General features: G+C 40.3%; 1 protein-coding gene across 2 annotated transcripts in view; it reads left to right on the top strand.

The window, feature by feature from the left end:
• ltbp2 (latent transforming growth factor beta binding protein 2) overlaps positions 1-27,806 on the top strand; it is a 153,575-nt gene that overhangs the window by 79,048 nt on the left and 46,721 nt on the right. Inside the window, exons 9-11 of one of the 2 annotated variants that reach the window (XM_008124397.3) lie at positions 12,332-12,406; positions 23,221-23,343; positions 24,951-25,115. In XM_008124397.3, the coding sequence (XP_008122604.2) occupies positions 12,332-12,406; positions 23,221-23,343; positions 24,951-25,115 (363 nt within the window). The remainder of the gene's footprint in view (positions 1-12,331; positions 12,407-23,220; positions 23,344-24,950; positions 25,116-27,806) is intronic. The other variant, XM_016991324.2, reaches the window with a different exon arrangement.

The following is a 27,806-nucleotide window of genomic DNA, read 5'->3' as shown; positions in this document are numbered from 1 at the left end:
ATCTCCTAATAAATTACCCATACATCCCCCACCACATGTACACAAACTACATGAATCAGTTCTAAAACCTAAAGTTTTGTGCGGCGAATTAGCTGAACTCTGGTTGTAGAAAAAGAGAGACTTAGCTATGAAGAGATGTAGGTGAACCCTTTCTGCAAGCAAGACACAAATTCTATCTATTTTCATGGTTCTACTCTAATACCAAACCTAGTATATATATGCCATCTCTGTTTTGGAATAGAGTTGTTTCTAGTTTACCAAATCTGGGAGTGTTGCACTACTTGAGAAGCCTCACTTTTTTAATTGTGCAAATACCTATTATATGTGCCATGTGTGGCAATAATAATAACAACAACAACAACAACAACAACAATAATAATAATACTTTATTTTTATACCCCATCTCCATCTCCCTGAAGGGACTCGAGGCAGCTTACATGCGGCCAAGCCCAGATAAAACAGCAAACCAAGATAAAATAACATCAAGAAATAAAACACAGGTATTAAAATTTAACACTCTAAACACAGTAAAAACATAAAATAATGATCATAGTAAAAACATGGATTTGGCACCCAACTAGAGGGGGGGAAACGAACTTGGCAAAGTGAAACGAGTGAAAATTATAATACGAGGTAGTTGAGTAAGTGCTGCCATCAATGGGAGAGCACTTGGGGTGGGGTAGACCCTGTGATTATAACAAACTAGTAGGGCAAGATAAGGGATGGGGAATTCACTTTCCAAAGGCCTGTTGGAAGAGCCAAGTTTTAGGCTCTTCCTAAATGCGCGTATCACATACCCCATAGTTTAAACCAGAGCTTAGAAAATTTACTTTTTTGAGTGCAGGACTCAGTGCTATTGCTGGCACTGGGGAAAGAGGTTCTGGAAAGTTATGGTCCAAAAGCAATAACTTTCCTTTGCTCTTGTCTGGGCTATCATTCAAGTTTGGCATTTGGTACTGAGGCATTTTCTTCCACATATGTGAAGTCACTAAGTACTCAACAATGGTCTCGAGAGGGTGTAGCCATAAAAACTAGGTCTGCTGTAGAATTGCAGATGACCTTATAATTCTTTCCATTCCAAGGAGCATGACCCTCTGGGCTGTGGATTTGGAAGAAGGAGAAAGTACAACTCAGTTGAAGAAGAGTGGTCAGATGCTCTGACTAAGCACAGCTGGTGGCTGGATCTATACAGTCAGCCAGGAAGGATTAGGGGTTCTCACTCTGTGTGTGTCTGTTTATAATTCCTTTCAGAAAGAGGAAATGTGGCTTAGACCATCTGGCAGCTGAGAGATCCTTCCTTAGGAGAAAGAGGGTATCAATCTGGCCAAAAAAATTGACTAAGTGTTAAAATGGTGTAATCTTTAAGTTATCTTTAGTGCTAGATTTGTAAACAGTAGGCTTTGTTGCAAGTACCAGTAATCCACAGGTAGCTAAAGAGCAGGACTCCACTTACACTGCCTGGAGGGTAACCCATTTCCCCAGTGTCAGATCAGTGATGTATTAGTCTTGGTTATGACTGCAACTAAATGATATGGGGAACTTTTGTCATTTTGCAGAATGTTTGGCACAATTAGATCCTTGGAGAGAAGAGAGACTGGACCTGAGTCCCTTTGGAGAGATAGGGCAGAATAGAAATAAAGTTTTATTATATTATTATTATGTACACTGTTCAGAAGTTTAAAACTGAGATGCTTTTCTTTATAGTAGGTTGAAAATATTTTAGGATACGGTATATGAGTAAAAAAAAATCTATGGCAAGAAGATATTTTAGTGAACAGCTAGTCTACCATGCTGACTTTCAAACTACCATAAACATTTCAGAAAGCAAGCACATTGCTTTGAAATAATGTTCAATAGCTCCAGGTATGTGAACCAAAATCTCCCATTCTAAACATCTTATAGAATCATAGAATTATAGAGTTAGAAGAGACCACATGGGCCGTCTCGTCAAACCCCTGCCATGCAGGAAAAATCCAATAAAAGTATCCCTGACAGATGGTCACCCAGTCTCTGTGTTGTAGTTCAGCCTTTGATTGTGCCTGCACCTGAAGTCAGTGGAGATTCTGGACCTGCAAGCGAGCCTGAAGCTACTGGAGAGTCAGCAAGAGATTTTAAGCCCTGAAATTGAGTGGTCTCTGTTTGAAGGCCACATTCCAGAAAGACCGTTCACTAGGGAAGCAAGGTCAGAAGCAGAGATGAGCTCAGAGGAGGAGATTCCAGGTGCACAGTCAGAACAGTTAGATAGGAGATTTATCTCTCATCAACACAGGGCAGTACAACAGAGTTTGTGAAGGTCAAGACACTTGTTAGCCAAAAAGTCCATATCAGTTTTTCAGGGGAGAAGGCATGATTTTCTGTCTCTATTAACAAGACCAGAAAGCTTTTTTGCCAGCCTGGTCAATGTTGGTGTTAGAGGATACATCTTTTTCCAAGTCAAGCTTGCTAAGGGATTTCTAGTTCCATGTTTCCTGTTGCTCATGTTCCATGCTTCCAGGTTTTTAGGATTGTTCCTAAATCTCATGGTTCAGAATTATTCCTGATTTTTATGCTATTCTTGTACTTTGAATTCTGCGGACTATTTCTGACATTTTGACTTTGGTTTTTATTCTATTTTGCTGAACTGCTTTTCATATATATTCTTCAATAAACTACTTTGCTGTTTCACCTTGGACTGGAGTTTGGTGTTAAGTACAAAGGTGCTTCCCAGCCTTGGAATACAACACTCTGTTTAAAAGCTTTCAAGGAAGGAGCTTTCACCATCCTCTAGGACATAGAGTTCCACTGCTGAACAGCTCTTACTGTCAGGAAGTTCTTCCTAATGTTCAGGTGGAATCTCCTTTCCTGTAATTTGAACCCATTGCTCTGAGTCCTAGTTTCCAGGACAGCAGAAAACAAGTCTGCCCCCTCTTCCTTATGACATCCTTTCACATTTATACATGGCTATCATGTCTCCTCTCAAGCTTGTCTTCTGCAGGCTAAACGTACCCAGTTCTTTAAGACACTCCTCATAGGGCATGGTCTCCAGACTTTTCATCATTTTAGTTGCCCTCCTCTGGCTACCTTATGTTGATTAGTGTTACAGAATTTGTAATCCAGCATTGTCTGGTGGAGACCAGATTGGGGAAGGTTTCCCTATACTCTGAAATTTATTTTACTGTGGCTTCTTCTTTTTGATGGCCCACCATATATTATTTATTTATTTATTTATTTATTTCCATCATTTCTATGCCGCCCTTCTCACCCGAAGGGACTCAGGGCGGCTCACAGTCTGGCAAATTCAATGCCAGTACAGTACAAAAATAAAACATAACAATTAAAACAATCAATTTAAAATAATCAAATAAATACATTTAAAACAGTACAATAAAAATACTTAATCCATTTGTCCACATAAACCTTGCACGTAAACCTTAAAGCCGTCATATATTACTGCCATTGTTTCAACCCACCTGCTCCCCCTCCCCTTAAGTCTTGTTGCTTTGAGTTATTCTATGACAGGACAAAATGGACACCTTTTGATAACACATATTTTAGTAATAATTACATATTCATTTTCATCTTCATCCTCTTATTAATCACTGGGTCACTTAGATCCTACACTACATTGGCTTGAGGAAGTTCACAAAAGAAAGTTTACAGTAAGTCTCCAGGTGTCCTTCTAATCTAAACAGGTTCAGCTGTGGGGAGCTGTTGGGAGGTGAGAAGTTACCCAAGTAGACAAATCCCAGCTCTCTGCACCATTTCCACGTGTACTATGGAGCTCTCCAATATTCCAACTTAGCTTTTCAGGAAATGTAAGAGGGGAGAAAGGCCAGGAAACTTTCCTCTGTGATCTTTCTGAAATTAAAACTATTTTAACCTAGAGTTAGATTCCTTCTGTTGCATATCATGCAGTATGCTGTGAATTTAAAGTTGGATTTTTGCAACTTTCAATAAAACAGCTTTGGACACAGGTAGGTAGTGCCAGTGGCATGAGGATTGTGTCCTATCCAATTTCCAAGTCATTTTAGATGCTTCATATACACATGCCACTTTTCAGATGTCCTCAGGGTGCCCAGCTTTCAATTAAAAGAAGTGGTTTGGAAAAACACTCAGTGCTTGCCGCATACTTTGCACTTTGATGCATATAGTTCTAGGTTGTATGTCTGCTACAGTGCTCCAAGCTCCCTCCTTTAGTGAAAGCAGCTGCATATGAAAGCATAAGACCTGGGGGCTAACAGAAGCTAGAAGAGAGTCATTGCAGCTATGAATTATGAGTACCTGCCAAATCCACACAGACTTGCACCTTGTTGAAGTAGTTGCATACTAGAAATCAGTTTAACAGTCACAGTTAATCTCTGCTGGGGGGCCCCTTAACTGCTCTGGGGTGATGAGCTACTTCCAGCAGCAAAGTGATGGAACTGGGCCAGGTATCACAGTCAGAAAACAGGGAATTGCCTGTATGACAGACAGGAGGCCTTCTTATGGAGTGAAGAACAGGTTCCAACAAGAGAAAGATATTATTTAGTGAAGAACCACACAAAAAAGAAGGGGAACCAATCTGCTTAATTAAAACATTCAACAGTTACTGCGAAAGTACCACTGATGGTGGGATAGGTTTTGTAGACCTGTTACTGTATGAATATTTGCTTAAAATACTGGCCTTTTTGATAGATGACTACCTCATTGTTCAACCTGGAATAATTAAATGTAGCTTAATTGGAGTATGTCTGAAGGCATGTCATAGTGAATGACTCAAAAGCATACAGCAGCTTCTTCCAGGGTCTCAGCATTTCAGCAGGATTTTGCATGACATTGATGCCTGTCCAGGACCTTCCATGTGGGTGCCTGTGTTTGTGACCCACAGTGACTTGATGCAGTATTGTCACATTAAGACATTCTGTAATGTCAAAATATCAACCCTCAAGGGAAGGCATAGTTCATCATTTAGTTTCCTGCAAAGTCTCACAATGTTTCTTCGGGTTGTATGTTATGAAATGATACCCCAAAATAGTCTGGCACTGATCCTGATGCTTCAACCCATCAAAGCAAGTAGGGGTACCACCACTGAAAAGGTCCCATCAATTGTTACCCTAAACTGTGGATCCTTTCAGATTATGATTTATTTACCTCGCTTAGCTCTACATTTCTAGCTCCAATTAGTAGAATAGATAAGGCAACCTATCTCCTGAGGAACACTTTTTTTCTATCTATCTTTCTTCTCTCTGCTGGATGTCGATATGTGTGTATTTGTGCACACACAGAAGGAGAAACATGCACACATTTGAGAAGTGGTAAGATCTAGCACTATAAAACAAGATACACAACCATAAATGGAAGACCAACAAAGAAAACATATGTGAAATCATGACAAAACAATCACAGCTGAAAAGACCGACGTTAGCCGTCCTGTCTTCACAGGTGCTTATGTCCTGCCTTTCATTCAAAAATCATGTTGGTTCACTTCAAAACATGGCACTGAAGTTTTCCTGGAATTTATTGGCTTGCTTATACTCACCTATAAAAAGAGTTTTTTAGAGGTTTAATTGTCCATGTTGCCAGCCATTTAAAAAACCATAGAACTATTTTAAGCAACTTTTAAAAACTCTCTATACTGAGTCAGGAAACCATGTGTAGCCAAGACTGTGAGAACCTTGTAAAAAATGGGAAAAGGTAATAAATGAGCCCTGGGCTATTACTCCAGCACCTCATCAGGAGCCTATGTCATTCCTTCCACTTTCACTTTCCTTATCACGTGCCACCAGAACACAGAACCCCCCCCCCCACACACACACACACATACACACACACGAGCAGAGTATTTTGGAATGGCAGTCACAGGTGGCATAAATGCACAATTTTGGCAACACCTGAATGTAAGAGTAGCTTGAAACTGACTTTAAAACTAAACGTAGACTTCTTAAAAATGAACAGGGGGTTAGACTACTAATACCTTTTCTGCAAGACCTGAGCAAGTTTTGTATGTGGTAGTTTATTATAAAGCACTGAAATTTTGTTTACTCATTAATGCTGTTTTTGTTCCACATGCTCAGAGGTGTGCTGGGCAGGCTTTAGCATGAGGAAATATGAAGTTGCTTTGTATTACTTATTCTAGAATGAAGAGTGGACACAATTTTCCTTCCTCTATTCTCCATTTTCTTATGTCAGTAAAAAGGATTGTGCAGGATAGGTGGCGTTTCAACTTCTTGCTTCATGTGTGGACGTGTTTCAAATTAGTACTGATGTTGGGATGTTCACAGAAATGTTTCTAAGTCTAGTTTGCTTTGAAAGATAGAGCACTAGACTGAGAATTTGACCCCATTTACACTTACAATTTAATGTTGTTTCAACCAGTTCTAAGAAAGTGGTTTCTTGGCAAATAATTACATAGGAAATCCTGGGACCAGTTTGAGGCTCAGATGGTGATACAAACCTCAGAGCACTGATGCACACTAAGGACTTTCTTTCATGTGCTTTTGTGGAAGTTTGTCTGGCCACCTCAGTTTAAAGCAAACTTCAAACTGCATTAAATGGTCACCTTTGGTGCCTTCATCAGAATGTGAACTTTAATTTTTGAAGTGGGAAATAAGTGGCTGAAGGGTCCCATTTTCTGAATGTTCAATGCCATACAAGTTTCTGGACATGATAGGTGCATCTTTGTTCTTGCTCCACAGCATTCCGGTTCCTCTAGGAATGAGTTGCTCTTCTGTTCTGCATATGTATGAGCATGTGGAAGAGGCAGAGATAAAGCAACAAAGAGTGAAAAACCCATGCAATGCCACCAAATAGGTCCACTCTTATCTCTGACTCTTCCCATCATCAACTGCAGCTCCCCATTAATTTTTTCAGTGAGCCAGTGGCTTCTCAATACCTCTCACTGTGAGTATATGGTTTGAGCAGGAATTTAGCACCCAACTATTTGACATAAAGTCAGCTGTCAGCTTTGATGATCCTCTGCATTAAAGACTTCAAAGAGACCTAGTCATTAACAAACTTGAATAAATCTTGCATTTGTAATGTGGCTTTCCTCTTTTTCTACAGCCTTTTACTTTCCTGGGCCTTAGTGCCTTTTCCAATGAATCATGTCATTTCATTATTTACTGTTACTATACAGTGTTAAGATTATTGAAATGGCCATGAACTTTGCCCTTTTTTAAAAAAATCTAGAAATTCAAATTATGCGTGTGTACTTGGATTTAAGTTTCATGGTTTTCAGTAAGGCTTACTCCCAGGTTAGTAGGTTGCTCAATTTCTGAGCCAAGTCTGGATTTAGCACTTTTGTTCTGAATTTGATTGGTGTGTGCATATGCTCAAGGTGTGGCAGGTGCCCATTCTTGCCATTTCACAAAGCAAGTGCGTGCATGTAAGTAGCAAGTGACACACGCCTGGCAATCATGGCACTCTTGTGTATTATATGCATTATGAAGGTTTTGCAATATGACACCAGCAGAAAGGGGGCATATGTTGTTTAGAAGGCTGGAGGCTAAAACTCTGTTTATCATCAAAAATATTTTTTTCTAATATCAATCATCACTCAGAGCATTTTACTTAATATTAAAACCACTTGCTGTGGGAAATTATGAAAAATTCAATAATGATTCCATACTTGCACAATAAAAATACTTTACAACTTTTTAATAATATTTAACAAGGATTTAAAATTGTATGAAAAGTCCACATTCCCAGTCCATAGAGTCACGTGGACAAAGGCTGACAATTTTGCTTAGCACTGAGCCAGCTCTGAAGCACAAAAAAAAGATGGGAGCTTGTAAAAAATATGATGAAAACGATGCGTTTCTGATCATGCTTCAGTGCCTCACAATATCCTCTTGCCCATCTCTGAGATTTCTTAGCTCTAGTTCAGCTGTAGAGATTCCAATGACAATCATATACAAGAGTCTTAAAAGCTGTAAAAAAAATCTCATATAGTGTGCGAATGTTTGCACTCAGCAGGCACAGGGGAAGATGCCCAAGATATCTCCAGATGTTTGTGGCAGAACAGAAAATGTTATTTCTACCTCTTATGTTTTGAAATCTTTTGAAATTGCTAGGTGTATGTGCCTGATTGATTAGAAGTCAATGTCACCTTTGTTGTTGTTTATTCGTTCAGTCGTGACCTCTTGGACCAGTCCACGCCAGAGCTTCCTGTTGGCCGTCTCCACCCCCAGCTCCTTCAAGGTCAAGCCAATCACTTCAAGGATCCCATCCATCCATCTTGCCCTTGGTCAGCCCCTCTTCCTTTTTTCTTCCATTTTCCCCAGCATCATTCTTTCTCCAAGCTTTCCTGTCTCCTCATGATGTGGCCAAAGTACTTCATCTTTGCCTCTAATATCCTCTCCAGTGAGCAGTCAGGCATTATTTCCTGGAGTATGGACTGGTTTGATCTTCTTGCGGTCCAAGGCACTCTCAAGATTTTCTTCCAAAAAGCATCTATCTTCCTTCACTCAGCCTTCCTTATGATCCATCTCCCGCATCCATAGGTTACTACAGGGAATATCATTGCTATAACTTTGCAGACCTTTGTTGCCACTGTGATGTCTCTACTTTTCACTATTTTATTGAGGTTGGTCATTGCTCTCCTCCCAAGAAGCAAACGTCTTCTGATTTCCTAGCTGCAGTCTGAGTCTGCAGTAATCTTCGCGTCTAGAAATACAAAGTCTGTCACTACCTCCATGTTTTTTCCACTTTAGCTAGAACATTGGATTCATTGTTTGCCACCACCACTGTCAGCTGTTAGCCCTCCTTTCAGCTTTGAGTTAGCTGCATCATCACATCTGGGGCTAGTTGAACTTATCCTCTGCTCCTTCCTAGTAGCATTTTGACCATCTTCTGACCTGCGAGTCCCATCTTCAGATGGTATACCAATATATCTCTGGTTGTACTGATCCATTTAGTTTTATGGCAAAAATATTGGGGTGGCTTGCCATTACCTTTCCCAGGGATCATATTTAGTCTGACCTCTGTGCCACGACTTTCCCATCTTGGGTGTCCCTTCACGGTTTTGCTTGTGGCATCATTGAGGTGCTCAAGCTCCAGCACTGCAACAAGGTAACAATCCTATACAGAAGCTGCTGGCACTACCTCTTGTTTAATTTTGGATTATCTCACTGAAGAGTTTTTGTGCTTTCTTATATGCAACACAGATAAGTGTTAGCTATGGAGGCTGTCCCATTGCATCTGCAACATCCTTTGCAAGTATAACCCACCACTCCTGCCGCTGTCCACTATGTGCTTGGCATATTTAGTCTGGCTCCATCTGAACTGGGAAATTCTACCAGCAACACTGATGTTGTCAGCACAGCTTCTTACCTCACAGAATCACACAAATCTAGAATGGATGCTACCTGGTCTGAAAACTGTTCATATGAAAAGAAACTTGAAATAGCAGCGGACCTGACTTATTTAATAATACTTAGCACCCTCATCAAATTAAAGTTTCCAGGATCCTTTGGGGGAAGTATAAAAATACATTTTATTGAGTGTTGATTACTCTATTTCATTATGGAGAGGAGGTGAAGAAACCATTTCCCTCAGTTTTTGGAAGGTCAGAGGTGAGCTTGAGTCCTTGCTAAAAAGTTGTCCTTAATAAGTCATGTGATTCTCAGAACTGAAGATAGTATTCCAGATGAAATCTGATCAAAACACAATAGAGTGGCACTTCTACTCCCTTCAGTCTAGACTACTCTTCTGTTAATGCAGTCCACAACTGCATTGGGGTTTTTTGATGGTTACATCACACTGTTAAGTTGTGTTCCTCCTAATCTTTTTTCATGTGTACTGCTTTCAGGCCAGATGCCATCCTTTCTACATTTGTGTTTTATCTTTCTTGATGTAGTATTTTGAGTTTATTCCTGGTCAAATCCATATTGTTAATTTTGACCCTGCTGTCTTATTGGTCAAAGTCATTTTGAATTATAATGCTCCCCTCTGGGGTACTTGCTATCCCTCCCTAATGGTGTCATTTGCAAATTTGATAAGCTTACATATTATTCCATCATTTAAGTCATTTATAAAAATGTTGAACAATAGTGAGCCCGGATAGACCTCTGAGACACTGCACCAGTTACTTCTCTTCCGGATGAAGAACAACCATTAGTGAGCATTCTCTCATTTCATTTGGTCAACCAATTATTAATCCACCTAATTGTAGCACTGTCTAGCCCAAATTTCACCAATTTATCTGTAAGAATATCATGGAAATCCTTGTAGCAGCCATACTGAAATCAAGATGTGCTAGAACCATGGCACTCCTCATATTTACCAAGCTTGCAACAAAATAGAGATAAAATTAGTTTAGCATGACTTGTTTTTGAAAAACCCTTGCTTAGCATCTTAGTGGAGAACATTTCTGGCTGGAATATAACACTTTGTCACTTTGCTCTGAAAATGTGTGTATTATTGAAAATTAACTTCCAGAGATGACCAGTTTTTTAACCTTGTGGAGCTCATACCTTTAAATATTAACCAGAGGAGGGACTTCTGGCAGGTGTCTAGCTTTTCCATTCCTTGCAATACAAAGACCTGGCAAGTTGCACCAGCCAACATTCCTTCATCTATACAACTATTAAAACAGAGACACACTAATATTGAAATATTAGTCATCCATGCTTTAATTAAGGACTCAGTTCATATTCAAAAATTGTTTTATAGCTCTCTGAGCAAAGCACATATTTAAGGGAGCCTGCTGCCATATATCCTCTTGATTATCCTTTCTGTTTTGCTGTGTTATTAAAATCAGAAATAGAACTGGTTTGAATGAAATCCATATTAGGACTCATGGAACAAGCTTCCTATGGTCATCCAACAGGAAAAATTACGTTGTTCATCTAGGGCAAATTTAAAGATAGTCATTCATGATGGAACAAACATTTCTATCATCTTAATCTCAACCATAAAACCAATTCCAGGTGAGGGTAATGCCTGTCTCTCTTCTTCACAAATAATTCAGTGCTGATGTGGATATGAAGAATAGCTCCCTTAAAAGGGTATTTTCATCCAGCATCAACTAATACACATATTTCAATCCTGTTATTTCTACGTCGTATAAAAGTAGTGCTGCTATATTTGACTGAAGGATTTAAATGGTTGAGGCATCTATAATCCATGACTAAAGTCTGAAGCTCTAAAAACAGTTTGTTTTTGCTTGTAAGATCCAACTGACAAAAGCTTTGTTTGGGTGTTCCTTGAAGTAAACTGCAAAGAGAAGGTCCAGATGAGCAAGTGCCAGAAAACTCTGGACAACTTGTGGTTCTTCAGATCTTGTAGGACAGCATGATCCCTCATCGTTGGCTTTGCTACACAGGGTTGATGGGAGTTGCAGTCCAAAAACATCAGAAGGTTTCTAAGTTGCTGAATTCTGTGGTGCTCTTGTATTTGAATGGACACAGCTGAGTGAATTCTCAGTTGTGTAATTAAATTAACAACAATGAAACTTTAAAGCTTTTCCGAGGGAATACGTAACGCAGTGGTTTTCATCTTTCCTAATACAGTGAACCCTTAATACAGTTCCTCATGTTGTGGTGACCCCCAACCATAAAATTATTTTCGCTGCTACTTCATAACTGTAATTCTTGATACTGCTATGAATCGTAATGTAAATATCTGATATGCAGGATGTATTTTCATTCACTGGACCTAATTTGGCACAAATACCTGTAATACCCAAATTTGAATACTGATGGAGTTGGGGGTGGGGTTGATTTTGTCATTTTGGAGTTGTATAGTTATTTATATTGGAATTTATAGTTAATCTACAATCAAAGAGCATTCTGAGCCCAGCCCACAATGGATCTGCACCAAACTTGGCACTCTGTACCAAACCGGTGATGGAACTAGAAAACTTGCCACACATACCCAACATACCAACCTGACCCCCAGGCTGAGAACTCCTGACGTAACATAAAGAGGGAAGGTCACATATCAGTATTAAGTGGATTTGTGATGTCCAAGGAAAGTATAGTGGTACTCTGAGAAGTTGAATATGAAGGGTATTAAAAGTAGTCAGTTGGTCAGTAGCCTTTGTTTTGGTCAACAAACCTTCGGCTGATATTAAAAGTAGTGAAGAATTGGTGTGTGTTGGACTAGAAATAGGACTAGACATGAGTTTGAATCCTTGCACAGCCATGGAAACACACTGTGAGTGAAGTTGGATAACTGTCTGGTTTAGAGGAAGACAGTGGCAAAACTCCACTGAATAAATCTTGCCAAGAGAATCATGTTAGAGGGTCAGAGTTGATTTGAAGCACATAACATCAACAAGTCCATGGTAACAAAAATGGAAGAAGTTTTCTCAGGGAATGAAGACTTTAGCATATTTAATACAGGTTTTGCTTTTTAAAAAATGCCTATTTAGATCACCCAGTGATTGAAAATGGACACGTTGAATGCCCCCAGGGATATAAGAGGTTGAATCGGAGCCACTGCCAAGGTAAGTACAAAATGCTGTCCTGTCCCTTTTCATCAGCTATGGAAAATTTTATCTGTTTATATTAAATCAAGTATTGTTGCTTGTTTAATGTGTGCCTTATTTGCAAAACTAAACAAACTTGAACTTATATCTACTTCTAGTGAAATATCTAGTTATGGTAATGTCTCTTCTATTGGATATTTCACACCTGTATTTGTACATTTCAGCTATAGCCAGTGCCTGTTGCCAAAGGATGAAAGTTTACCTTAGTCAAGTGATAAAGTAAATCCTGATCCATGCAAAATAGTTTCTTCTAACCTGTGAATTGGAATGATATATCTCTTTGCCTTTGGTGAAGTTGTGATAATTTAATTGCAGGGTGTGATCTAGGTGTTTTGAATAAGGATTATATTTTCTTTACCCTAAAGCAACCTTAATTGTAGTAGACTTGTGTGTGCGTGCATATGTGTGTAAGAGGTGTTGAGAGGAAGGTTTGAAAGGGAACAGGTGTGGAGAAATCTCTTATTACTCTATTGTTCAGTGTATATCCTGCTGCATGCTTTAAAAGCCTCAGGGCGCTGAAACAACAGTTACCAGCTCAATACTATCTCATTAGTGTTAAACAATTAGTTACCAATAAATAGGATAGACAATAATTATGCAGTGATTACACTATTTTTGAAAGCAAGTGTAGAGGAAGTGGATTGGACTGGGACTGATCCAGATAGTCTCTTTCTGACTGATCGGGTGGGGAGGAGGAGAGTCATGTGTGCAACCTAGGTGTCAATGGTGAAAAAGTTGGATACAGTGTGCCAAATAAAATTACTGCAAAATAAAATAAGGTAATGCAATGTAGTATATGAAGAGTTAAATACAAAGTATAGCATTATTTAAGTGGACCAATTGAAGTAATTGCATTGCTAATCAGTTCAATATGACAGAAATTCCATTTTCAAGGAAAACTCTCAAAAGACCATCCATCAGTGAATTTCCAGGCCAAGACTTTACATTACACTCTCCAAGAAAAAGAATAGAATTAAACTAGTCTATCCACAATTTTGAGGAGATCCCGCTGAGCTTTATTGCACAGCTTGGGTATCTGCAACAATAACAAGTAACATTTTATTTTATAATCTCACGATGTGTTAGCATGACCAAAGTAAATCAGTAATTTAGGTCATAGTAACTTAGGCTTCAGAGCCCCTGATGGCTCAGCGGATTAAACCGCTGAGCTGCAGAACTTGCTGACCGAAAGGTCTCTGGTTCGAATCAGGGGAGTGGAGTGGGCTCCCGCTGTTAGCCCCAGCTTCTGCCAATCTAGCTGTTTGAAAACATACAAATGTGAGTGGATCAATAGATACTGCTCCGGAGGGAAGGTAACGGTGTTCTATGCAATCATGCTGGCCACATGACCTTGAAGGTGTCTACAGTCAACGCCGGCTCTTTGGCTCTTTCTAAATGGAGATGAGCACCAACCCCCAGAGTCGGACACGACTAGACTTAATGTCAAGGGAAAACCTTTACCTAACTTAGGCTTCATTGACCCAGCTCTGAATGGAAATTGGTTAGCCCTCCAAATGTTGCTGAATTACGACTCTCAGCATTCGTCACCATTGGCTGTGTTGTCTGGGGCTACTGGAAACACACCTAGAGGTTTGCATAACCTCTGGTTATAGAACCAATAAGACTTAAAACTGAGGGAGCTGTTAAGGAAAGACTTCAGTACAGAATGCTGTCAAAGAGTGTCCCCAATCACAGTGCAGTTTTATGTTGATTCTATACAATGAGATTCAAGTGGTCGAATCTACTCCATAATGAAATGTGGTCCAATATTTGTATCTGCTTGGGGTTTGTCCAAACATTTTCCAGTGATTCTCTGGACATGTACTAAATCAGAGAATCATAGTTGGAAGAGACCTCATGGGCCATCCTGCCCAACCTCTTGCCGAGAAGCAGGAAATCGCATTTAAAGCACCCCGACAGATGGCCATCCAGCTTCTGCTTAAAGCCTCCAAAGAAGGAGCCTCCACCACACTCCGGGGGAGAGAGTTGCACTGCCGAACAGCTCTCACAGCGAGGAAGTTCTTCCTGGTGTTCAGGTGGAATCTCCTTTCCTGTAGTTTGAAGCCATTGTTCCGTGTCCTAGTCTGCAGGGCTAGTCTGCTCCCTCTTCCCCTCACATATTTATACATGGCCATCATGTCTCCTCTCAGCCTTCTCTTCTGCAGGCTAGAAGTAACTGAGCATAGAAGTAACTATGTAATTATAATCAGAAGTCCCAGAGGAGTGGCAAGTATAGAGTCCCTGGAGGCACATAGTTCTTCAAAATCACATAAAAGATTCATATGCTAAAGGTATCTTCCTTGCTTTCACAGTTCCATCTGCTCACATGTAGCCTTTGTTCTCTGTGGTCTTTTCTCCAGAACTAACTGTGAGATTCTGTTTGGGGGGTGTAATGTGAAGTCATGGCCTGGAAGTCAACTGATGGTGTTTCTTGACACATTTCCTTCAAAATGTCATACTGAACTGATTAGCAACTTACCACAGCACCAAGAGTCTCAACCTTTCTGGCTCACGCAGCCCATTTGTAAACCCTGATTGCCTGTCATTACCATTCCACACACCTCCTTTGCCTTTCCCTAACAGCCAGGGCTGCATGCATTCTGCCTGATAAGCTCTGCTGTAGAATTCATTCAGAGTACTGCCCAGGGAATGATTAACAATGGTGTAACTCATCCTTGCAGACCGTTCTCTGTAGACCTCCAAATTTAGCCTAAGGCATCTATAAGAGTTTTACAAACCTCTAGGACCCTTTTACACTGCACCATTATATTGCTATGATTCAGCTTTAACTAACTAATAATAGCATTATAAGTGTGTAGTGCAAAAGGGCCCCTATTGAGTGGACAATTCCTGAAACACAAGGAGAAAAAGAACTGTTTACAAGCTGCAGAAAAATCTTAGATGGTTTCTCTATGATGTGTCCTGAGGAGAGCGACCAAAATGATCAAGGGCTGGAGAACAAGCCCTATGAGGAGCGGCTTAAAGAGCTGGGCATGTTTAGCCTACAGAATAGAAGGCTGAGAGGAGACATGATAGCCATGTATAAATATGTGAGGGGAAGTCATAGGGAGGAGGAGCAGGCTTGTTTTCTGCTGCCCTGCAGACTAGGACGTGGAACAATGGCTTCAAACTACAGGAAAGGAGATTCCACCTGAACGCCAGGAAGAACTTCCTCATGGTGAGAGCTGTTAGGCAGTGGAACTCTCTGCCTCGGGCTGTGGTGGAGGCTCCTTCTTTTAAGCAGAGGCTGGATGGCCATCTATCTCATTAGATTTCCTGCTTCTTGGCAGGGGGTTGGACTGGATGGCCCAAGAAGTCTCTTCCAACTCTATGATTCTATATTCTCAGTGATGTTATTATTTGGTAGGCTCTCCTTGTCCCTCCAATTTCTATTCCATTTTTTGGTCTTTTAAATTGTGATATGGAGGGCAGGGTCTTCTTACATACCTGTGCAAGCCATTCAGAGAAACATTTCAGCTGAAAAGCAAGGTTAAAATGCTTTAGATGTGTTTGTTTGCTGATATAACATTTCATCGTGGGACAGTGGGAACATTTATAGAATGGAATTGTAGATGGGTTTGAAACCTTCCTGTGCCTACCGATTCTCCCTTCCATATTTCCTTCCCAGATTGGCTGGGAATAAATTTGAGGAAACACATTTGCTTCTTGTGACCTTCTTTGAAATCTGGGAAAGACCTTTCACTGGGGTCTTAATTTGGAAGCCAAAAATATACAATTGTTGTCATTGGCCCAGCTACAGCTAAAAAGAATATTCAGTTGGTAGGTAGGTCTTGACACTTTGCTGGGGCACACAGTCAGAAGCATGAGGAATGTTTTGGAGAAAGGCTGGCAGGGCTATGGCGCTTCCCAGACTAGAAGTGCTTTTGCACAGGAAGTAGCAGGAGCAGCCAAGGAATTAAAATTCCCTCAGCTTACATAGGATATAGTGTGGAAATCCTAGCCAAGTTTGAATCCAAGAGCAATAAAGCTGGAAATAGGTCTATTGACTTGCCCTTTGCTGCTTTTTTTGGTTTTGCCAGGCAGACATTTTGAGGTGGATGCTTCATTAATGCAAAGAGATTATTGGATAACTTCTTAATCTTGTTAGCTCTTTGCTGCCATAGATCTGAACTAGTCTGTCTGCTGATTTGATTTCAAGACCAGCAGAGGCAAATGGTGGTTCACAGCTTCAGTATCAGTGGAACATTGCATCTGCTCAGGATATTAGCCTGAAAGTTAAATGAACTATTGACATTGCTGAAATTTATTCCCAAACAGGTCCAGCATCTCAGATAGCTTCTTTAAAGTTCAGACTAATACCCAAAATGAATTCCCTCCCTAATACACAGTTTAGCTGAAAACAGTGCTGGATTAATAATTATGATGTTCTACATTATGGTGCATGTCCCCAAATAATCTAGGAGCCTTGCTTTTGAGTTTAGCTTTAACTAGCTGTCTTGCCCCATGATTCTTAAATTTTTCTCTCAGAATAATGTATGTTCTCCTTATCACATAATGGACTAATCCATATAGAAAATGAAACAAATACCCTGTCTTTCCACACAGATACCTGCATATGGCATCATCAGCATATAGCATCTATGAGCTGCCATTCAAATTTCCCACAATGCCCTCAAGCAGTATTGTATAGTGAAAAGATTAAATGGTTATATTCCATATGGCTGGCATAGATTGGAATATTCTTGCCAAACAATGCAAGATAAAACATGAGGGCTTGTTTGCAGAGGATTAAATCCACTATAGCAGTGGTTCTCAACCTGAGGTTCCCAGATATTTTTGGCCTACAACTCCCAAAAATCCCAGCCAGTTTACAAGCTGTTAGGATTTCTGGGAGTTGAATGCCAAAACCATCTGGGGACCCCAGGTTGAGAACCACTGCACTAGAAAAACTTCTCATCTGGAACTAGATTTCATAGATTATTGCATGGCCCAAATAATATCCAGTAGTTCTGATGGACTAACTCTTGCTATAAGTACTTCCCGAAAACATCATTGCATGGCTTGGGAACCATATAAAAACTGAATTGAATCCTTTCAAGGGAGACAAAAAGAGCTTGCAATAATTAAACGACAGTTTAAGAATCTGTTGGTACCAGATAAAATACAAGCCATATTGTATTATTTTGAACTCAGAAAACTAAATGCCACTCCCATATCAGAGAGATATGTTCTGTTTATATGTACATATGTATACAGAGTGCATGATTTTTTTTAAAAAAAACTAAACATGATCCCTGGCTTTAATTGGTGCTGCTCTCCAAGTAGCCTACTGGTCTTAGGAACTCTATTGCTCCATTTGAATTCAGATGTCTTTCTGGCAATAGTGAAATGTTTACTTCACAGACTTTGGCTTGTCCAGAACGTGAATCTGAAAGCCTTCTGTAGATGTTCAGATCCGTTTGGCTGAGAGATCACTGGAATGAGACCACACAGGATGTCTCAGATCCTCCCAGGCAGGGTGGGGGAAATAAGAGTGAAGGGGATGGTTAAACTGATTTTTCAAGGTCTTTAGCTCTACTTCTGTTGCCAAGCTGAGCAAGAGCCAATAAATGAATGGTTAACCAAGTATTTTTCTTCCCTGCTTTTGCTAACAGAAACAGAGGAAGCTGTCCATCCACCCTGAATATTGGCTACAGACTGACTAGGAGTGGCTCTCTAGGTTTATGATAATGGTCTTTCCTAGCCCAGTTTGAAGTGCCAAGGATTGAACATAGAGCTGCGGACATGGAAACCCTGTGCTGTACAGTGTTCCCTCACTTATCGTGGGGTTAGGTTCCAGGACCACCCGCAATAAGTGAAAATCCGCAAAGTAGGGACCCTATATTTATTTTAATATTTATACATTATTTTAGTAGTTATAAACTATTTCAAGTCTTTATCAACCAATTGTGTGTTGATAAATTGCCTCCTTCTCCTCCCGTTGCCGCTTGGGCTCCTTTTCTCTCTCTTTGGCTTCTCCTTCCTTCCTTTCTTTGGCTGTAAATTGTAAATTTTTTATGATTTATAATAGTCTTTTAGAGTTTATTGAAAAACTGCCAAACAGCGAATCCACAAAAAGTGAACTGCGAAGTAGTGAGGGAACACTGTACCACTTACTTAGCCACAATCCCATCCCTCTGTATTGAAAGGAGAATACCGGGCTTCTTCTTTCTGATATTAAATTCAAACTATAAGAGCTCTTATTGCAAGATTTTTGCTAGCTATCATTATTCCAAATAATGAAGTAGAAAATAGGGTGACTTTTCACTGGGATAATCTCAGGTAATAGCATGGAATTTGCAATAAGAAGTATGGAGTAATAGCTATTTTACAATCCCCAGAACAATATTATAGAGTACTGCAAATGTAATTTCACCCAGTTTGGACTGTAAAACATTCAGTGTCAAAAAGTGACCATTAAAAAGAGCTGAGTATATTAAGTAATGAGGATTTAAATATCATAGAAAGCATACCTATCTATTCACCAAAATTTACAAATATTGATCTGCTATTATAACTTGATAGTCAGCAAAGTGTAGTGGTGTGACTATTGGACTACAGCTCTGGAGAGCAGTGTTGAACTACTCAACCTCAGAAATCCATTGGGTGACTTTGGGCAAATCATACTTTCTCAGCCTCAGGGGAAGGCAAAAGCAAACCCTCTCTGAACAAATTTTTGCAAATAAAATCTATAAGTCAGAAACAACTAGAAGGTAACAACATTCAAACCCTATTCGTCTTGTTTTTTTTCATCATGTTGTCCCATAACAATTATGAATCCAATAAGAACGATCTTTTTGCATGTCCTGTCCAGTGTATCTCACACTCACTGGCTGTATCGTGGAAGCTACACCTCCCAAATTTGTTTTGAAAACTGGGTTTCTTGAGAAATAAATATAAGGGGGCTTTTCTTTCCTTTTCTTTGGTATGTTGGAAGCATTATGCACGACACAACTGGACTTTGGGTAAAACTTTACACTTTTGTATTGATGACTTCATTGATTGATGGAACCAGAAGAAACATTAACCTCTTCCCTCCTGCTGTGTCATTGATCATAGTTTTTCACAGGCATCTGTCCCTATTGCTAACTTTACAATCATTAACAAACACAACTTCACTCTTTCCAGCCTCTGGGGGTCAGGGACCACTGGGATCATTGTCTTCATTGTACAGCTGGAATGGCAAGTGGAAGGAGATCACTGTAGGTCATGTGTGAGTTAGTGGAGAGCAATTTAGCATCTTCTTTCTCCTTTGACAGAGCTTTGCAATCTGGTCCTCCTCCACAATCTATACTCCCAAGCAATTGTCATGCAAATTGCTCCTATAATTTCAGGAGGACATTTTTTCCATTGTAATTCATATTATAGATCATGTGCAGACAGTGCCCCCATCTGCCCATGTAAAGAAATGATCATGCATGACCATTTGCAACCTAGAGCATTTTCCCAAATGTCATAAAGTCATTGAGTTGGGTGAGGCTGCATGGGCTACTGTGTCCAATCACCTGTTCAACGTGAGTTCTTCAGTTAAAGCATCCACCAAACTTCTTTCTGAAAACATATAATCGCGGAATCAGAGAGTTGAAACTACCACAAGGGCCATCCAGTCCAACCCCCTCCCTGTAGGAAAATACAACCAGAATACTCCTGACAAATAGCCATCTCGATAACAAGACAGCTTGGACCTTGTAGGAAAATACTCTTAAAGGTCCTGGGAGACACATGACTTTGATCTGACATATGGCAGGAGTGGAAGACCTGGAGCCCTCCCAGTATTGCTGAGGATCCTTCACTATTGGAGAGATGGCAAGGACTCATGGAAATTGAAGGCCCACAAGTATCCCAGCCCTGGCATGTGGGTTAAAAGTGCAGGTTGAGTATCTCTTATCTGAGTGCCTGGAACTAAAAGTGTTTTTGATTTCAAACTTTTTCAGATTTTGGTATATCTGTATTTGTGTATGAAATATCTTGGAGATAGAACCCAGGTCTAAACATGAAATTAATTTATGCTTCCTATACACATAGGTGGCACAGTGGGTTAAACCGCTGAGCTGCTGAACTTGCTGACCGAAAGGTCAGTGGTTCGAATCCAGGGAGCAGGGTGAGTTCTGCTGTTAGCCCCAGTTTCTGCCAACCTAGCAGTTTGAAAACATACAAATGTGAGTAGATCAATAGGTACCGCTATGGTGGGAAGGTCACAATGCTCCATGCAGTCATGCCGGCCACATGATCATGGAGGCATCTATGGACTCTTCGGCTTAGAAATGGAGATGAGCACCACCCACCAGAGTCGGAAACAACTAGACTTAACGTCAAGGAGAAACTTTTACCTTTACCTATACATAGACGTAATGCCTTATATATGGATCACTTCCTTCCCATTTCGCCCTTAGAACAATCCTGTGAGGTATGCCAAGTTGAGAGGGAAGGACTGCTTTGGTATCCACCCCCACTCTGCCTCACAACTAGATTATTAGATGTTCCAAGTCTCTTTTATCTTTGAATGCTTGCTACAGTGTGATGTGAAGAGGACCAGACTAGACGAAGCAGTGACATGATCTGCTTATAATTAATTTCCTCCCTAATACTTGCATAAATCCTATTGGTAGTTCTACCTGCAGCAGACCCAGCGAATCAACTGTTGAATGGTAAGTCAACACTTGCTTAAATCACATTGATTCAAAGTGTCTGCTCTTGTTGAGATTAGCAAATGAATGTACAGTAGAGTCTCACTTATCCAACATTCTGGATTATCCAGTGAAGTCTGCCATTTAGTCGTCAATGTTTTTGTAGTCAATGTTTTCAATACATTGTGATATTTTGGTATTAAATTAGTAAATACAGTAATTACTACATAGCATTACTGCGTATTGAACTACTTTTTCTGTCAAATTTTTTGTTAAACATGAGGTTTTGGTGCTTAATTTCTAAAATCATAACCTAATTTGATGTTTAATAGGCTTTTCCTTAATCCCTCCTTATTATCCAACATATTCGCTTATCCAACGTTCTGCCGGCCTGTTTAAGTTGGATAAGTGAGACTCTACTGTACATTTAATTCTAAGCAGACTCATTTACACAAAAATCATATGGAACATGTTGGCCAAGATTTGTGGCTAAGAGTCAAACTGGCCAAGACTCTAATATGGAACACTTTAATTTTCTTTATTTTTTGGAGAACATCTAAAGTCTACTGGCACATGGTTACATCCACCTGGTACTCAGTTAGAAAAACCAGATTCTTTCCTTTATTCCTTCTTAACCCTTCATTGAAGAAGTTCAGATTCTATGGAACAGTAAAGGCAGAATGAGTTCAGTGTTGAAATCTTAAGGGTGTTACAGAGAAGGAAAGCATACACTTTCCATGACCCTCTGAGAAGTATTATCCCTTTGTCATGGACAGGATTTTAGATTAGAACCCAGGTTCAAATACTCACTCAGCCAAGTTGTTGAATAGAGGACTTGGGCTCCTTGTCATTTCCCATACTAACCTACCTCAAAGCTTGTTGTCGGGGTACAATGGAAAGGTGTAGACTAGTGGTTCTCAACCTGGGGTCCCCAGATGATTTTGGCTTACAACTCCCAGAAATCCCAGCCAGTTTACCAGTTGTTAGTATTTCTGGGAATTAAAAACCAAAAACATCTGGGGACCCCAGGTTAAGAACCACTGGTATAAACACATGTATGCTGCCTTGAGCTACTTGGAGAAAAGGGCAATATAATTGTATAAAATACCTTCTAGGGTCATCACTATGCCTGTCACTGTGGTAGGCAATCCAGTGTCCTTCAGATATTAAGGACTATAACTCCCAACCATTTGCTGTGCTTATTAGGAAGTGGATTCTGAAACTTCTATAAGGCACCAGGTTGCCTACCCCTGTCATATGAGGTGATCTTAGAGAAGAAGCAAAGAGTAAAATATGCACTTTGCAAAGATAATCCTGATTAATACTCTGTCATCCAGTGTTTCAGATGCTTGAAAATATTCCAGTTCCTCGGTCCCCCTTTCACTTTCCCCATATGTTTTCAGCTTAGCTCAATTGCTGGAAACTGAGTTCAAACTGCAAAAGTAGTATGCACTCAGTTAACTCAGTGAGAGGAGAGAAACTGGTGGAATCTCATCCTTTCCTTTAGACATAGGCAAAAGCAAACTGCTGTAGCCAACCCTAGCTTAAGTCAAGTATTATTAAAGCATACTTGCTGCCATCCTGACCATACCCATATGTTATTCATATATATATGTCCCCGTTGGTAAAATATTGGAGAGTATTCATAAAATAATGGGATTTCTGTAATGAAGGCTTATCCTATAAAAATGAAGGAGAAACACAGGATAGAAGAGAAACAGGGAAATGAACAAATGTACATAGTTGGAATAGTAGACCTGTTTTGGATGCACAATCATTTGAATGAGGGCAAGAGGTATGGGCTTTCAAAATTATTTAAATACTTTTCTGAGTTATTTAGCCTGAGGAACAATTCATTTTTCCTCTTTCTCTTAAAGGCAGCTGCACACAGTACTGATTAGATATCTTTTGTAAAAATCACTAAACTACCTTGCCTTATTATTTCTACCTATGTTTACCTATGATTTCTCCTTCAGTCCATGAACATACTCCTCCACGCTCTCTTTTGCTTGCTGATCCCATCATATCAATAAGGTGATCTTTCTCTATCCTGTCACATCTGCTTTATTTCTCTTTGCCAGTGCTACTCCTCTTTCGGGTAATATCAGGATATACTGGTTCATATAGTTTTTGTTAACCTTACAGATATCAACGAATGTCTAATCCTTGGTGTATGCAAAGATGCAGAGTGTGTGAATACCCGTGGCAGCTTCCTTTGCACTTGTAAAGCAGGTACCATGTTGGATCCATCCCGCAGTCACTGTATTTGTAAGTATTAATAAAAAATAATAAGTTTCCTTTCCTTTTGTATGTTTTTCTGTAATTATTGTGCTACACTTTGATCATAAGGAGTTGGTATTAGCCAGAAGGATCAAACCAGGACACTTTTTCCATTTATTAGACTAACAATCTCATCACAAAGGGCATTTTTGGTGGCATGTGCCGGCTCTGCCCTACTTCACCCATGGAGCCTGCTGGCTCCCATCAAATCAGCTGGTGGAGCTCCGTGGGTGAAGTAGGGAGGAGCCGGTGCATGCCACCAAAAATGCCTGTGTTGCCATATAATCAATGGGGGGAGCCCCATGCACCACGCTCCCCCCTATGGGATTGCCCTCAGCTGGAGCCGGGCGATGCGGGGCATGGAGTGCCGGGTTCCCCATTCCCCCTGACGATGAACAACATTTTGGAGATGATTTTTTTTTTCGTGTCAGGAGCAACTGGAGTTGCTTCTGGAGTGAAAGAATTGGTCGTCTGCAAGGACGTTGCCCAGGGTATGCCTGGATGTTTTGATGTTTTACCATCCTTGTGGGAGGCTTCTCTCATGTCTCTGCATGGAGCTGGAGCTGATAGAGGGAGCTCATCCGCACTCTCCCCGGGTGGGATTAGAACCTGGCAGCTTTCAGGTCAGCAACCCAACCTTCAAGTCACGAGGCTTTTATCCCCTAGGCCACCGGAAGCTCCATGATGATGAAAGAAAAGAAGCATATTTTCCTTTTAGTGTATGTCTGCATCTTTAGCAAAAACAGGGAAAGACTTGCCACACTTTCCTCTTTGGACAAAAGTTAGCCCAAACTGCTCTTCCCCTTTGAAAATAAGTTCTGATTACTAACCTGGAACAGTTTGTTCTGGTTGCTGTGCATTTGTTCTGATTAGTTTTGCCTTCAATCTTTCTATTTGTATTTGTCTGTTATATTTATACTACATTTGTGAATCTTGCAGTTCATTTATACATTAAGATAGTATATGTATCTGTTTGCTTTGGCAAATTCTGATACAAGATTAATGTATTAACTAGCCTCTTTGCCAGCAGTCTTGAGATGTCAAGATTAAAATCTTAGAATGGAATGTTTTAAACAAGTGTTATTCTTAAAACACGATGTTTTTTATTGAAGAAATGCCAGTTTTTTGTGCCTTTAGATTCATTATTGGTGAAGTATTAAGGATAAGCAGTTAGGAATTTGGAAGAACGTAATGGCATGATCCTGTGTGCATTTATTCAGAATTAAATGCCAGCATATTCAGTGGCACTTGAGGATGCATAGGACATACCCAATGGCACATGAGAGTAATTTTAGTAGGACTTCATTGTTGTTGGTTGCCATTAGGGCACCTTCGATTTTGGTGACTCTGTGAATGAGAAACCTCCAAGACACCCTGCTATCAAGAGCCCTGCCCGGATCTTGCAAAGTCAGGGCCACGGCTTTTTTTTTATTATGTCCTGTATTGTGGTCTTTCTCTTTTCTTACTGCCTTCTGCTTTAGCAGGCACCATTGTTTTTTCATCTGAGTAAATGTGCATATGATTGCACTCCAAATCTTTCTCTTTTTTCCAACTTTCGGTCTGTGCAAAGGATCAATCCTGTTCTTATGTTTCAGCTGATAAAGCGGTTTCCACAGAGCAGGGACTCTGCTTTCGCTCAGCAATAGGAGGAGCGTGTGCCTTGCCGCTCAATCATCGCATCACCAAACAGATTTGCTGCTGCAGTCGTGTTGGCAAAGGTTGGGGGGCAAATTGTGAAAAGTGTCCATTGCCAGACTCCGGTAAGAATATTGCTTGGTCTTTGGGGCTTTTTTCCCCATTTTGTCTGATCATTTTAATTTTGTGGTTGCTTTAATTCAGTTGGTCCTAAATCAGATAAACGTTTCACATTCTATGCAGAAATTGGGCTTCTGAAGTTTGATAATGTCAGCTTTGAAAAAGTTAGCTTGTACGGTTTTAAAGTTCCCATTCCACTCCTGCCTTCTATTGGAATGATCAATGATCATGCTGGCTGTGTGAATCTGGGAGGTGTAACTAGAAAAAATAAATTTGCCAAATTCTGATCCATGGTTCTGATAACACTCAGAATATTGCTAGGGCAGTGGTGTTTCTACCTTCCTTATTTATTTTGTGTCAAAAGCATTGCATAAATAAATAAGTATAAAATAAAAGGAGGACAAGCAGCTAAATAATTTTAAACCAAAAACGTGCAACAGCAACTGCATTGTCTGTAGCTTTAAACAGTTCTTTCTCTGTGCATGAGGCAGAGCATGGTGGGCAAGCATACAAATGTGGAGTTGTTTGTTCTGCTTCACAATCTCATAAAGTGGAGAATTCTTCTAAGTAGTGCCATTTTACCAGGTTGTCTTTTGATTGGCCAACTCCGCTTTTGAGTCTGTTCAGGGTCTTCCAAGTTGCCCATTCTTAGTTTGCCCCTGGACCCTTGTGGGGGGTCATCCAGTTGGAATTGCCTGATTTTTCTGCCCACAGGGATATTCCTGCTGTTGCTGGGGGAACATTAAAAGGGGTGGTGGTTCTCATAAAACCTTTCCTTGATTTAGGTCTACTGGGAGGAGACTATAACCATATAGTGGGTGGTTTTCACAGTGTTCAACTTTATTTCTCTCGCAATTGGCAGCATCTTCCCACCGCACATCAGGCGAGGCAATGCCAGCTAGCTTATAAAGTCTATCAGCAGGTGTAGGTTTAAGACATCCTGTGATTATTCTACATGTTTCATTCAGTGCTATATTCACCTTCTTCATGTGAGAAGATTTATGCCAGACAGGGCAGGCATACTCAGCAGTTGAGTAAGACAAGACCAGGACTGATGTTCTTATTAATTTGGGGTCTGCACCCCATGCGCTATCAGTAAGTTTCTACACTCCTTATCCAGGCAGAGTGGATATGTGATATTAAATAAAATGCAGCTGGAAGCTTTGTAACCCTAGGTCCCTCTGAGAAGAACAGAGAGTGATGACTTCTCAGCCCATAGAGAGAAACTTCATTCAGGGGGAGAGCTTCCTTTTATCTGTGCTTCTGTGCAGTTACTATGGGGTGTTCATTGTTTCTGTGATACCCGTTGTAGAGAAGTTATGTGTTAAACAGAGATTATTGATATGATTTTATTTATTTGTTTGTTAAAGGAAAAAAAGAGTTATATATTAGCAAGGAAAAGCCTAACATGGAAACCAGCTGGAAGCAGCGTTTGGTAGGTTGCCATGGTAACACAGCTTCCCTTGGGAGAAAAGGGGCGTGGCTAAGATGACAGTTGGAGCATATTCCCTTTTAAAAAGTTCAGTTGCTGTGAGGGTTTAAAAAGGACAGTGGCTGTTAGGGGTTTGAGAAGAAGTGTTGCGGTTAGGTTTTGAAAAGATTAGGAGCTGTGGGAATCAGCTAAGGACGGCAGCTTATGGTCACTCAGGAGAAAGGCTGGTGATATAAGTTGACCGGGTGTTTTATTTACGGTTCGAAGAGAAGTTATTTAAGATATATCCATTCAAGAAAGACTACATTGTAACTTAAGATCCTGAAACGTTTATGTATTGGAACCATACGCTTATGTACAAATAAACTTGAATTTTGTTATTGTTCACAAAGATCAGTCTCCTTGCTTCACTCTGAGCCTGAGGGAAAGCCATTACCCTCACGTTGGTGGCAGTTACCGTACCTATCTATATAAGTTACCGTACTTTTCTATATAAGTTACCATCTTTACTCATTTAAACCCAATCAGTTCTGTTATCCTTCCTTATCCACTAAATCCTCCCTGTCATACATTCACACATCCTCCATCCCTCCCTCTCACACGCGTGCACATCTCCTCAATTGGAGGCAGTGGTGGGATTCACAAAGGATTTCCCCCTGCCTGAGTTGAGTACCACAATTTGGGCTCTCTTCACCCGTCAATAAAGAGAAAAACAGTAGTAAGCCATTTATCATTTCTCTTTAAGGATAGAGAAACATGCTCAAAGGGCGTGTGCATTCACTCTTTGGTTGCAGGGTCAGCTCAAAACGGTGTGTTGCCTAAAGCAGGAGCCAAATGACAGTTGCTCCTTTCCTCCCAAGTCAATGCTGACACTTTTCCAAACTCTCCCTGTTCTATTGTGACACTAATGTTTTCGGTCTGTGCCCATATGGCGTTACGTGAAGCAAGTTACTTTGCTGTGCTCTATTCCAGGATCAGCCTTGCATTAAAAAAAGTTTGGATGGTGGCCTTTTCAGTCATCCCTGAGATGTTTACACCATCAAAAGAATGAAAAGGTTGCTTGGGCTTGTAGAACTATGACTGTTTGTTTGGTTTAACAGCCAGGAGATTCCTTTGCTTTATTACCCACCTGTTTGTTTTTTGACTGAGATAAATAGCTATGGAAAGAATGAGTGTTCCTGTGTGGTTATATTGAAACAAAGTGCAGATACAGTTTCTAGTATCAGTTAATGGTGGGTTGCATTTTCTAACAACACACCCATTC

The sequence above is a fragment of the Anolis carolinensis genome, chromosome 1 (genome assembly GCF_035594765.1).
Source record: "Anolis carolinensis isolate JA03-04 chromosome 1, rAnoCar3.1.pri, whole genome shotgun sequence".
Lineage (NCBI taxonomy): Eukaryota > Metazoa > Chordata > Lepidosauria > Squamata > Dactyloidae > Anolis > Anolis carolinensis.
The sequence above is the reverse complement of the archived record's forward strand: the minus strand, read 5'-3'. Positions and strand labels throughout refer to the sequence as shown.